This window comes from Oncorhynchus gorbuscha, linkage group LG01 (genome assembly GCF_021184085.1).
Source record: "Oncorhynchus gorbuscha isolate QuinsamMale2020 ecotype Even-year linkage group LG01, OgorEven_v1.0, whole genome shotgun sequence".
In the NCBI taxonomy this organism is placed as follows: domain Eukaryota; kingdom Metazoa; phylum Chordata; class Actinopteri; order Salmoniformes; family Salmonidae; genus Oncorhynchus; species Oncorhynchus gorbuscha.
Window position 1 is genome coordinate 3,270,159 of NC_060173.1, and position 13,385 is coordinate 3,283,543.

The 13,385-nt window shown below is 47.1% G+C and overlaps 1 protein-coding gene across 1 annotated transcript in view; it reads left to right on the plus strand.

The window, feature by feature from the left end:
* The first annotated feature begins 3,088 nt into the window (after nucleotides 1-3,088).
* The window catches only part of LOC124031984 (CD81 antigen-like), a 33,484-nt gene continuing 23,187 nt past the window's right edge, over nucleotides 3,089-13,385 (plus strand). Inside the window, exon 1 of the mRNA XM_046343888.1 lies at nucleotides 3,089-3,154. Within this exon, the coding sequence (XP_046199844.1) occupies nucleotides 3,089-3,154 (66 nt within the window). The remainder of the gene's footprint in view (nucleotides 3,155-13,385) is intronic.

A 13,385-nucleotide genomic window follows, 5' to 3' on the forward strand; every position in this document is an offset into this window, starting at 1 on the left:
TCTCTCTCTCTCTCTCTCTCTCTCTCTCTCTCTCTCTCTCTCTCTCTCTCTCTCTCTCTCTCTCTCTCTGTCTCTCTCTCTCTCTCTGTCTCTCTCTCCCTGTCTCTCTCTCTCTCTCTCTCTCGCTCTCTCCCCTTATCTCTCTCTCTCTCCCCTTCTCTCTCTCCCCCTCTCTCTCTCTCTCTCTCTCTCTCTCTCTCTCTCTCTCTCTCTCTCTCTCTCTCTCTGTCTCTCTCTCTGTCTCTCTCTCAGAGACACTCTGCCTGCTATTTAGAATGGTATCCTTCCTCTCATGTATTTACTGTCGCTTACCTTCTTCCCCATAAATGACACATTCAAATCAAGTTTTCCGTTGAAAGAAACAGTGGACAGCAACCGGTAGCTTTAGCCTACTAGGACTAGATCAGGCGCCACGCATTTTCCCATTCGCGCAGATGTCTGTGACTGTGTTTATCTTCAGCGGGGTAAATTGTTATTTTCGTGTATGCATTTTTAGCGGATCAATGCCTGTGATTATCTCGTGTTCGAAACTGCAGGAGAGCGAGCAGTCCACTGTGACACCATATGAAGTGTGAACACGGAAGGACAGGAGACAGGAAGGTACGCGCACGTCCTCTGTGTTCTCTGACTGAGCAATGCTCGCCCGCGGTGATTCTCTTGAGAATTCTCCGAATTGACTCGAAGAAGAGACGCGGTTGTTCTGGAAACAACGTGGAAGGAGAATACGCGTGGAGAATGATATGGAGCATTCCCAGTCAGAACCGTTGTTTGTTGAAACTGTCTTCTGAGTTCATGCATTCACTGATTGTTTGCCTCCATGCAGCCAGGCACCGCCACCCGCTCCCCCCTCCCTTTTCCTTTCACTTCCTCCATGTCTTTGTACAGGACGTATAACCTCAGTATTTTGGACCATATGCAGTTAGACAGCCTGACATGGTTAATCGTTTTATGAGGGTATGACCCTGAAACCACTCGGCTAAATGCAAAAGCCATGCTATATTAAACACTGAAATTAATTCATCCATTTGAGAATTATTAGAGAGATACAGTACCATCAGATGAATGGAAACGTGCAATGTGTGGCCCCTCTTTATACAACGTGATTTCCTATGAACAAAGACACACACAGAGGCCAGTGATACCACAACAGTCTATACATGCAGTTCCCTCTCTCTCGTCAACATATGGTGGGAGTAAGTCATGATGGTGTTGTTATTGGCATTGCCAACAGAGAGCGGTGTTGCCCATGTACCGTAGTTCCCTGCATGTGCCTCTGTCCTCTTTGTGTCTCTGCAATGATACATTACAATGACATTACACTATGTCTGCATCCCAAATAGAACCCTTTTCCCTAATTAGTGGAACCCTACTCCCTATTTAATACAACCCTATTTCCTATTTAATAGAACCTTATCCGCTATTGAATATAACCTTATTCCCTTTTTAGTGGAACCCTATTCCCTATTTAGTGGAACCTTGTTCCCTATTTAATAGAACCCTTTCGCAATTGAATAGAACTCTATTCCCTATTTAGTGGAACCCTTTTCTCTATTTAGTGGAACCCTATTCCCTATTTAATAAAACCCTATTCGCTATTGAATAGAACCCCATTCCCTATTTAGTGGAACCCTATTCCTTATTTAGTGGAACCCTGTTCGCTATTGAATAGAACCATAGTTCCCTATTGAATGGAAGCCTATTCCCTATTTAGTGCAACCCTATTCCTTATTTAGTGGAACCCCATTCCCTATTTAGTGGAACCCTATTCCTTATTTAGTGGAACCCTATTCCCTATTTAATAGAACCCTATTCCTTATTTAGTGGAACCCTATTCCCTATTTAATAGAACCCCATTCCCTATTTAGTGGAACCCTATTCCTTATTTAGTGGAACCCTGTTCGCAATTGAATAGAACCTTATTCCCTTTTTAGTGGAATCCTATTCCCTATTTAGTTGAACCCTATTCCCTATTTAGTGGATCATTGTTCCCTATTTAATAGAACCCTATTCCCTATTTAATAGAACCCCATTCCCTATTTAGTGGAACCCTATTCCTTATTTAGTGGAACCCTATTCCCTATTTAATAGAACCCTATTCCTTATTTAGTGGAACCCTATTCCCTATTTAATAGAACCCCATTCCCTATTTAGTGGAACCCTATTCCCTATTTAATAGAACCCTTTTCGCAATTGAATAGAACCTTATTCCCTTTTTAGTGGAATCCTATTCCCTATTTAGCTGAACCCTATTCCCTATTTAGTTTAACCCTGCTCGCTATTGAATAGAACCCTGTTCCCTATTTAGTGGAACCCTATTCCCTATTTATTGGAACCCTGTTCCCTATTCAATGGAACCCTATTCCCTATTTATTGGAACCCTGTTCCCTATTTAATGGAACCCTATTCCCTATTTAGCGGAACCCTGTTCCCTGTTTCGTGGAATCCTATTCCCTATTTAGAGGACTACTTTTGACCAGGGACCATAGCCTAGATATGTGGAAAAAGTCCCTATGCTCTTTTTTTTATCTCAATATTGAGACATGTTGAACGCAGCAGATTAATCTTGATGTTTAGGTGGAAAATAAATGTGGTCTGTTTGTAAAACGAATACTTGTTTACTTGTTTACAGTGGAAGAATAACAACAACAAAAACCCTGAGCATAAAAACAGAATATTGTTCCTCCTAACTCCTGTAGTTTATGAAGATGTATATATTTTATTAACTTTTATTTAACGAGACCAGGGTCTCTCATTCCCAAATGATGCCCTGAGTACAATTTTGATTTAATTTATCACAAACATGGATAAAAAATATATATATATATAACCACAAAGCTGTCTTTCATCTGTCCTCTTTACCACCCTCGTCACTTGGTGGGCCGTTTCCAGGCTCGGTTTACACAGTCATTAGTTTAAAGGAGTTCCCACCCATTCTGGGTGAACATACCTCGAGATTTCTGTCACAGAGTTTGAGTTCTAAGAACGAGAAGAAGCTATAACGGTCCGTCTTCTTAGAATCTCGGGCACATTGGTATATTGTAGACTTAATTTATTTATCTAAAATAGCGGACCTGAACAGTCGATCGTCATGACTGTCGTTGGCTGCAACAAGTGTGTCAAATTCATGCTCTTTTTCTTTAATTTCGTTTTCTGGGTGAGTTGAGTCTTTTTTAAATCTCTTTTATTACGATGCTGCTTTAGAGGGATGATCATGACATTTGTTCGATCTGTAGTTCATTTGTTGATTAAAAAAAAGTGCGTCTTGAATGTTTTTTTTTTCACTTATAATGTAACTTTGAGTCGTTCAGAATTTTTATGAAACCCTTAAATCTATTTCGTCTCTGTAACCAGATCGTTTCACTGAGGTATTGAAATTAGCTACTATTCAACACTGTTATGATACAGGCCTATTTTATGATAATCTCATACACTGTTGATATTGTTTTCAATTGTCCAACTGATGACCGTGTGAAAACTGTAGTGGCTCAATAAAGTAAGCCAGTCCTAGACTCGGTACTATTAATGATTTATATATACACTAGGTAACTAGTAGGATCCACCGTGTTGAAGCCACCGTGACTCCATCTTGGCTCTCCCTCACCATTGTGTTGAAGCCACCATGACTCCATCTTGGCTCTCCCTCACCATTGTGTTGAAGCCACCGTGACTCCATCTTGGCTCTCCCTCACCATTGTGTTGAAGCCACCGTGACTCCATCTTGGCTCTCCCTCACCACCGTGTTGAAGCCACCGTGACTCCATCTTGGCTCTCCCTCACCATTGTGTTGAAGCCACTGTGACTCCATCTTGGATCTCCCTCACCATTGTGTTGAAGCCACCGTGACTCCATCTTGGCTCTCCCTCACCATTGTGTTGAAGCCACCGTGACTCCATCTTGGCTCTCCCTCACCACAGTGTTGAAGCCACCGTGAATCCATCTTGGCTCTCCCTCACCATTGTGTTGAAGCTACCGTGACTCCATCTTGGCTCTCCCTCACCATTGTGTTGAAGCCACCGTGACTCCATCTTGGCTCTCCCTCACCATTGTGTTGAAGCCACCGTGACTCCATCTTGGCTCTCCCTCACCATTGTGTTGAAGCCACCGTAACTCCATCTTGGCTCTCCCTCACCATTATGTTGAAGCCACCGTGACTCGATCTTGGCTCTCCCTCACCATTATGTTGAAGCCACCTTGACTCCACCTTGGCTCTCCCTCACCATTATGTTGAAGCCACCTTGACTCCATCTTGGCTCTCCCTCACCATTGTGTTGAAGCCACCGTGACTCCATCTTGGCTCTCCCTCACCATTGTGTTGAAGCCACCTTGACTCCATCTTGGCTCTCCCTCACCATGGTGTTGAAGCCACCGTGACTCCATCTTGGCTCTCCCTCACCATTGTGTTGAAGCCACCGTAACTCCATCTTGGCTCTCCCTCACTATTATGTTGAAGCCACCGTGACTCGATCTTGGCTCTCCCTCACCATTATGTTGAAGCCACCTTGACTCCATCTTGGCTCTCCCTCACCATTATGTTGAAGCCACCTTGACTCCATCTTGGCTCTCCCTCACCATTGTGTTGAAGCCACCTTGACTCCATCTTGGCTCTCCCTCACCATTGTGCTGAAGCCACCGTGACTCCATCTTGGCTCTCCCTCACCATTGTGTTGAAGCCACCGTGACTCCATCTTGGCTCTCCCTCACCATTGTGTTGAAGCCATCGTGACTCCATCTTGGCTCTCCCTCACCATTGTGTTGAAGCCACCGTGACTCCATCTTGGCTCTCCCTCACCATTGTGTTGAAGCCACCGTGACTCCATCTTGGCTCTCCCTCACCATTGTGTTGAAGCCACCGTGACTCCATCTTGGCACTCCCTCACCATTATGTTGAAGCCACCGTGACTCCATCTTGGCTCTCCCTCACCATTGTGTTGAAGCCACCGTGACTCCATCTTGGCTCTCCCTCACCATTGTGTTGAAGCCACCGTGACTCCATCTTGGCTCTCCCTCACCATGGTGTTGAAGCCACCGTGACTCCATCTTGGCTCTCCCTCACCATTGTGCTGAAGCCACCGTGACTCCATCTTGGCTCTCCCTCACCATTGTGTTGAAGCCACCGTGACTCCATCTTGGCTCTCCCTCACCATTGTGTTGAAGCCACCGTGACTCCATCTTGGCTCTCCCTCACCATGGTGTTGAAGCCACCGTGACTCCATCTTGGCTCTCCCTCACCATTGTGTTGAAGCCACCGTGACTCCATCTTGGCTCTCCCTCACCATTGTGTTGAAGCCACCGTGACTCTATCTTGGCTCTCCCTCACCATTGTGTTGAAGCCACCGTGACTCCATCTTGGCTCTCCCTCACCATTGTGTTGAAGCCACCGTGACTCCATCTTGGCTCTCCCTCACCATTGTGTTGAAGCCATCGTGACTCCATCTTGGCTCTCCCTCACCATTGTGTTGAAGCCATCGTGACTCCATCTTGGCTCTACCCCACCATTGTAAAAAATATTTAGGAAGCCATAGAAATGCATTTACTAATGTCTGCATTTGTTTCTGCAATGTGTTATAATACAGACTCCTTAATGCATACTTTAAATTATATTATGTGAGCTAAACATAGAAAAAAAGAACAAATATATCAAATAATTTTCCTTAAAGTATATATTTTAGAGAGGACTAATGTACTGGCCCCACTAGAACAACTAAAAATACTTAAATACATATATATGTTTGTCCTTGAAACATTTAATTGAAACACTGTAGAATTCCATTAATTAATATATATGTGTGTGTGTGTGTGTGTGTGTGTGTGTGTGTGTGTGTGTGTGTGTGTGTGTGTGTGTGTGTGTGTGTGTGTGTGTGTGTGTGTGTGTGTGTGTGTGTGTGTGTGTGTGTGTGTGTGTGTGTGTGCCAAACTCCCTAGGCCATGGCAGGTTACCCCTGATCAACAGGATCAACAGGTTCAGCATGATTATCATGATCAACAGGATTATCATGATCAACAGGATTATCATGATCAACAGGATTATCATGATCAACAGGGTCAGCGTGATTATCATGATCAACAGGATTATCATGATCAACAGGGTCAGCATGATTATCATGATCAACAGGATTATCATGATCAACAGGGTCAGCATGATTATCATGATCAACAGGGTCAGCATGATTATCATAACCAATAGGATTATCATGATCAACAGGGTCAGCATGATTATCATAATCAACAGGATTATCATGATCAACAGGGTCAGCATGATTATCATAATCGGCATTATTATAATGATCAACAGGGTCAGCATGATTAACAGGATCAACAGGATTATCATGATCAACAGGATTATCATGATCAACATGATCAACAGGATTATCATGATCAACAGGATCAACAGGATTATCATGATCAACAGGATCAACAGGGTCAGTGTGATTATCATGATCAACAGGATTATAATGATCAACAGGGTCAGCGTGATTATCATGATCAACAGGATTATAATGATCAACAGGGTCACCATGATCAATAGGGTCAGCGTGATTATCATGATCAACAGGATTATAATGATCAACAGGGTCAGCATGATCAAGAGGGTCAGCGTGATTATCATGATCAACAGGATTATAATGATCAACAGGGTCAGCATGATCAACAGGGTCAGCGTGATTATCATGATCAACAGGATTATAATGATCAACAGGGTCAGCATGATCAACAGGGTCAGCATGATTGCCATGATCAACATGTTTACTCAAATCCCCGAGCAGACAATGTGAAAAATCTGTTCGATGTGCCTTTGTGCAAGGAACTTGACCCTAATTACCCGAAGGTCACCGTTGATAATGTCTGACCCTAGCTGGGACCCCACTCTCCGAGGCTGTCTCAGGGGGAGTTGGGATTTGCGGGGGGGAAAAAAAGAAAAAAAAATCTAATTCACAGGTATATAATAAGAATGTGAAATAGGAGGAATATAAGCACCCACTACATTATCATATTACTTTAGTCTGTCCCAGGTGGGCGCCATATGCACTTTTGGGACTATTCTATTAGTTCCACTGCACCAGGCAAGCCCAATCTAGCACAGTGTTAGTATTTGTAATATCTTTTTGAAATACAATTTGAACCATGAACCGATGGGGGGGTGTGGTGGGGGGGGTCCAGAAGGTGGAGGAGAGGGAGTCTGTTTCTCTTGGACATTTCCTTTGTTCCCACACTCTTCCTTGTCAAACTAACTGCAGTAGCTAGATTCTGTAACTGTGGTTGTTTGGTAGTGTTTAGACTATATTCAAAAGTAGAATTAATTGGTACCAGATGTCTTCTTTCCAAATATACCAAGTTTTAGCATGTCAGAATCAATCATGTAATTATACACGAATAGCAGTTACTTTTGGGCATCTCTATTGCCATTACATTTAAGAAGCTCTATCAGTATGTGAAAAATCAGCATAAAACTCATGCAGCATATCCTGGACACTAGTTTCCTTTTTGATTGACTGTTTCCTTCTTTAGTGTTTGTTTTTTTACTGATTATCTGCATGTTGTGTCAGTAGAAACCCTGACAGTTTTTATTTTCCTCTAGTCACCCCTTTGTCCAGGATTCAGTTTCCTGCTTCTTGATTCTAGAACAATGAAGTGCAGGACAGATATGAGCAACATGTGCTGAAAGGTTTTCACAAACGCTGACAGATTGGAGACGGTAACAATAGTCACAGAATGCTTTACAGTTTTACATTTTTTATTTTTTATTTAACCTCTAGGCAAGTCAGTTAAGAACAAATTCTTATTTTCAATGACGGCCTATGAACAGTGGGTTAACTGCCTGTTCAGGGGCAGAAGGACTGATTTGTACCTTGTCAGCTCGGGGGTTTGAACTTGCAACCTTCCGGTTACAAGACCAACGCTCAAACTACTAGGCTACCCGGCCTAGACCCCAAAAGAGCAAGCAGAAGAACAGAGGCAAGGGAAAACAGTGTGCAAATAACTGAAGGATGAAAGGGGGGGAAACAGATAAATATGGGTTGTAATTTACAATGTTGTTTGTTCTTCACTGGTTGCCCTTTTCTCATGGCGACGGGCCACAAATCTTGCTGCTGTGATGGTACACTGTGTGATCTGTGGGAAATATGTGTCTAAGATGGTCATACGTTTGCCTACAGTGACCTTTCTCAATAGCAAGGCTATGCTCATTGAGTCTGTACATAGTTAAGGATTTTTTTAATTTGGGGTCAGTCACAGTGGACAGGTATTCTGCCGCTGTGTACTCTCTGTTTAGGGCCAAATAGCATTCCAGTTTGCTCACTTTTGTTTGGTTGACTCTTTGCTTTCTCATAATATTTGTGGGTCTGTGTTTCTGTCCTGGGGCCCTGTGGGGTCTGTGTTTCTGTCCTGGGGCTCTGTGGGTCTGTGTTTCTGTCCTGGGGCTCTGTGGGTCTGTGTTTCGGTCCTGGGGCTCTGTGGGTCTGTGTTTCTGTCCTGGGGCTCTGTGGGTCTGTGTTTCTGTCCTGGGGCTCTGTGGGTCTGTGTTTCTGTCAAATCAAATCAAATCAAATCAAATCAAATTTTATTTGTCACATACACATGGTTAGCAGATGTTAATGCGAGTGTAGCGAAATGCTTGTGCTTCTAGTTCCGACAATGCAGTGATAACCAACAAGTAATCTAACTAACAATTCCAAAACTACTGTCTTATACACAGTGTAAGGGGATAAGGAACATGTACATAAGGATATATATATAATAAATAATATATGCCATTTAGCGGACGCTTTTATCCAAAGCGACTTACAGTCATGTGTGCATACATTCTATGTATGGGTGGTCCCGGGAATCGAACCCACTACCCTGGCGTTACAAGCGCCATGCTCTACCAACTGAGCTACAGAAGGACGGTACAGAGGAGCATACAGTAGATGGTATCGAGTACAGTATATACATATGAGATGAGTGTGTAGACAAAGTAAACAAAGTGGCATAGTTAAAGTGGCTAGTGATACATGTGTTACATAAGGATGCAGTCGATGTTGTAGAGTACAGTATATACATATGCATATGAAACCCCACCTCTTTAAGGAATACCTAGGATAGGCTAAGTAATCCCTCTCACCCCACCCCCCCTAAGTTTAGATGCACTATTGTAAGTGACTGTCCCACTGGATGTCATAAGGTGATTGCACCAATTTGTAAGTCGCTCTGGATAAGAGCGTCTGCTAAATGACTTAAATGTAAATGTAATGTAGGGTAAGTAACATTATATAAGGTAGCATTGTTTAAAGTGGCTAGTGATATATTTACATCATTTCCCATCAATTCCCATTATTAAAATGGCTGGAGTTGGGTCAGTGTCAATGACAGTGTGTTGGCAGCAGCCACTCAATGTTAGTGGTGGCTATTTAACAGTCTGATGGCCTTGAGATAGAAGCTGTTTTTCAGTCTCTCGGTCCCAGCTTTGATGCACCTGTACTGACCTCGCCTTCTGGATGATAGCGGGGTGAACAGGCAGTGGTTCGGGTGGTTGATGTCCTTGATGATCTTTATGGCCTTCCTGTAACAACGGGTGGTGTAGGTGTCCTGGAGGGCAGGTAGTCCTGGGGCTCTGTGGGTCTGTGTTTCTGTCCTGGGGCTCTGTGGGTCTGTGTTTCTGTCCTGGGGCTCTGTGGGTCTGACCTGGGGCTCTGTGGGTCTGTGTTTCTGTCCTGGGGCTCTGTGGGGTCTGTTTGTGTTTGTGAACAGATCCCCAGAACCAGATGACTGAGGGGAATCTTCTCTAGGTTCATCTCTCTCGCCTCTACACTCTAACCACTAGGCTACCCTGCCGCCTCTACACTCTAGGGCGTTGTGGTGGAATGTGTGGGCATCTAGGCTACCCTGCCGCCTCTACACTCTAACCACTAGGCTACCCTGCCGCCTATACACTCTAACCACTAGGCTACCCTGCCGCCTCTACACTCTAGGGCGTTGTGGTGGAATGTGTTGGCATCTAGGCTACCCTGCCACCTCTACACTCTAACCACTAGGCTACCCTGCCGCCTCTACACTCTAACCACTAGGCTACCCTGCCGCCTCTACACTCTAACCACTAGGCTACCCTGCCGCCTCTACACTCTAACCACTAGGCTACCCTGTCACATCTACACTCTAACCACTAGGCTACCCTGCCGCCTCTACACTCTAACCACTAGGCTGCCCTGCCACCTCTACACTCTAGGGCGTAGTGGTGGAATGTGTTGGCATCTAGGCTACCCTGCCGCCTCTACACTCTACTCTAACCACTAGGCTACCCTGCCGCCTCTACACTCTAACCACTAGGCTACCCTGCTGCCTCTACACTCTAACCACTAGGCTACCCTGCCACCTCTACACTCTAACCACTAGGCTACCCTGCCGCCTCTACACTCTAGGGCGTATTGGTGGAATGTGTGGGCATCTAGGCTACCCTGCCACCTCTACACTCTAACCACTAGGCTACCCTTCCGCCTCTACACTCTGACCACTAGGCTACCCTGCTGCCTCTACACTCTAACCACTAGGCTACCCTGCCACCTCTACACTCTAACCACTAGGCTACCCTGCCGCCTCTACACTCTAACCACTAGGCTACCCTGCCACCTCTACACTCTAACCACTAGGCTACCCTGCCGCCTCTACACTCTAACCACTAGGCTACCCTGCCGCCTCTACACTCTAACCACTAGGCTACCCTGCCGCCTCTACACTCTAACCACTAGGCTACCCTGCCGCCTTCTACACTCTAACCACTAGGCTACCCTGCCGCCTCTACATTCTAGGGCGTAGTGGTGGAATGTGTGGGCATCTAGGCTACCCTGCCACCTCTACACTCTAACCACTAGGCTACCCTGCCACCTCTACACTCTAACCACTAGGCTACCCTGCCGCCTCTACACTCTAGGGCGTAGTGGTGGAATGTGTGGGCATCTAGGCTACCCTGCCACCTCTACACTCTAACCACTAGGCTACCCTGCCGCCTCTACACTCTAGGGCGTAGTGGTGGAATGTGTGGGCATCTAGGCTACCCTGCCACCTCTACACTCTAACCACTAGGCTACCCTGCCGGAATAAATAGATTAATCAGGGGAATAGGAGAACCTCTACACTCTAGGGCGTAGTGGTGGAATGTGTGGGCATCTAGGCTACCCTGCCACCTCTACACTCTAACCACTAGGCTACCCTGCCACCTCTACACTCTAACCACTAGGCTACCCTGCCGCCTCTACACTCTAACCACTAGGCTACCCTGCCGCCTCTACACTCTAACCACTAGGCTACCCTGCCGCCTCTACACTCTAGGGCGTAGTGGTGGAATGTGTGGGCATCTAGGCTACCCTGCCACCTCTACACTCTAACCACTAGGCTACCCTGCCACCCCTCCACTCTAACCACTAGCCTACCCTGCCGCCTCTACACTCTAACCACTAGGCTACCCTGCCGCCTCTACATTCTAGGGCGTAGTGGTGGAATGTGTGGGCATCTAGGCTACCCTGCCACCTCTACACTCTAACCACTAGGCTACCCTGCCGCCTCTACACTCTAAGGCGTAGTGGTGGAATGTGTGGGCATCTAGGCTACCCTGCCACCTCTACACTCTAACCACTAGGCTACCCTGCCGCCTCTACACTCTAGGGCGTAGTGGTGGAATGTGTGGGCATCTAGGCTACCCTGCCACCTCTACACTCTAACCACTAGGCTACCCTGCCGCCTCTACACTCTAGGGCGTAGTGGTGGAATGTGTGGGCATCTAGGCTACCCTGCCACCTCTACACTCTAACCACTAGGCTACCCTGCCGCCTCTACACTCTAGGGCGTAGTGGTGGAATGTGTGGGCATCTAGGCTACCCTGCCACCTCTACACTCTAACCACTAGGCTACCCTGCCACCTCTACACTCTAACCACTAGGCTACCCTGCCGCCTCTACACTCTAACCACTAGGCTACCCTGCCGCCTCTACACTCTAACCACTAGGCTACCCTGCCATCTCTACACTCTAGGGCGTAGTGGTGGAATGTGTGGGCATCTAGGCTACGCTGCCACCTCTACACTCTAACCACTAGGCTACCCTGCCACCCCTCCACTCTAACCACTAGCCTACCCTGCCGCCTCTACACTCTAACCACTAGGCTACCCTGCCGCCTCTACATTCTAGGGCGTAGTGGTGGAATGTGTGGGCATCTAGGCTACCCTGCCACCTCTACACTCTAACCACTAGGCTACCCTGCCGCCTCTACACTCTAAGGCGTAGTGGTGGAATGTGTGGGCATCTAGGCTACCCTGCCACCTCTACACTCTAACCACTAGGCTACCCTGCCGCCTCTACACTCTAGGGCGTAGTGGTGGAATGTGTGGGCATCTAGGCTACCCTGCCACCTCTACACTCCAACCACTAGGCTACCCTACCGCCTCTACATTCTAGGGCGTAGTGGTGGAATGTGTGGGCATCTAGGCTACCCTGCCACCTCTACACTCTAACCACTAGGCTACCCTGCCGCCTCTACACTCTAAGGCGTAGTGGTGGAATGTGTGGGCATCTAGGCTACCCTGCCACCTCTACACTCTAACCACTAGGCTACCCTGCCACCTCTACACTCTAGGGCATAGTGGTGGAATGTGTGGGCATCTAGGCTACCCTGCCGCCTCTACACTCTAGGGCGTAGTGGTGGAATGTGTGGGCATCTAGGCTACCCTGCCGCCTCTACACTCTAGGGCGTAGTGGTGGAATGTGTGGGCATCTAGGCTACCCTGCCACCTCTACACTCTAACCACTAGGCTACCCTGCCGCCTCTACACTCTAGGGCGTAGTGGTGGAATGTGTGGGCATCTAGGCTACCCTGCCACCTCTACACTCTAGGGCATAGTGGTGGAATGTGTGGGCATCTAGGCTACCCTGCCGCCTCTACACTCTAGGGCGTAGTGGTGGAATGTGTGGGCATCTAGGCTACCCTGCCGCCTCTACACTCTAGGGCGTAGTGGTGGAATGTGTGGGCATCTAGGCTACCCTGCCACCTCTACACTCTAACCACTAGGCTACCCTGCCGCCTCTACACTCTAGGGCGTAGTGGTGGAATGTGTGGGCATCTAGGCTACCCTGCCGCCTCTACACTCTAGGGCGTAGTGGTGGAATGTGTGGGCATCTAGGCTACCCTGCCACCTCTACACTCTAACCACTAGGCTACCCTGCCGCCTCTACACTCTAGGGCGTAGTGGTGGAATGTGTGGGCATCTAGGCTACCCTGCCACCTCTACACTCTAACCACTAGGCTACCCTGCCGCCTCTACACTCTAGGGCGTAGTGGTGGAATGTGTGGGCATCTAGGCTACCCTGCCACCTCTACACTCTAACCACTAGGCTACCCTGCCGCCTCTACACTCTAGGGCG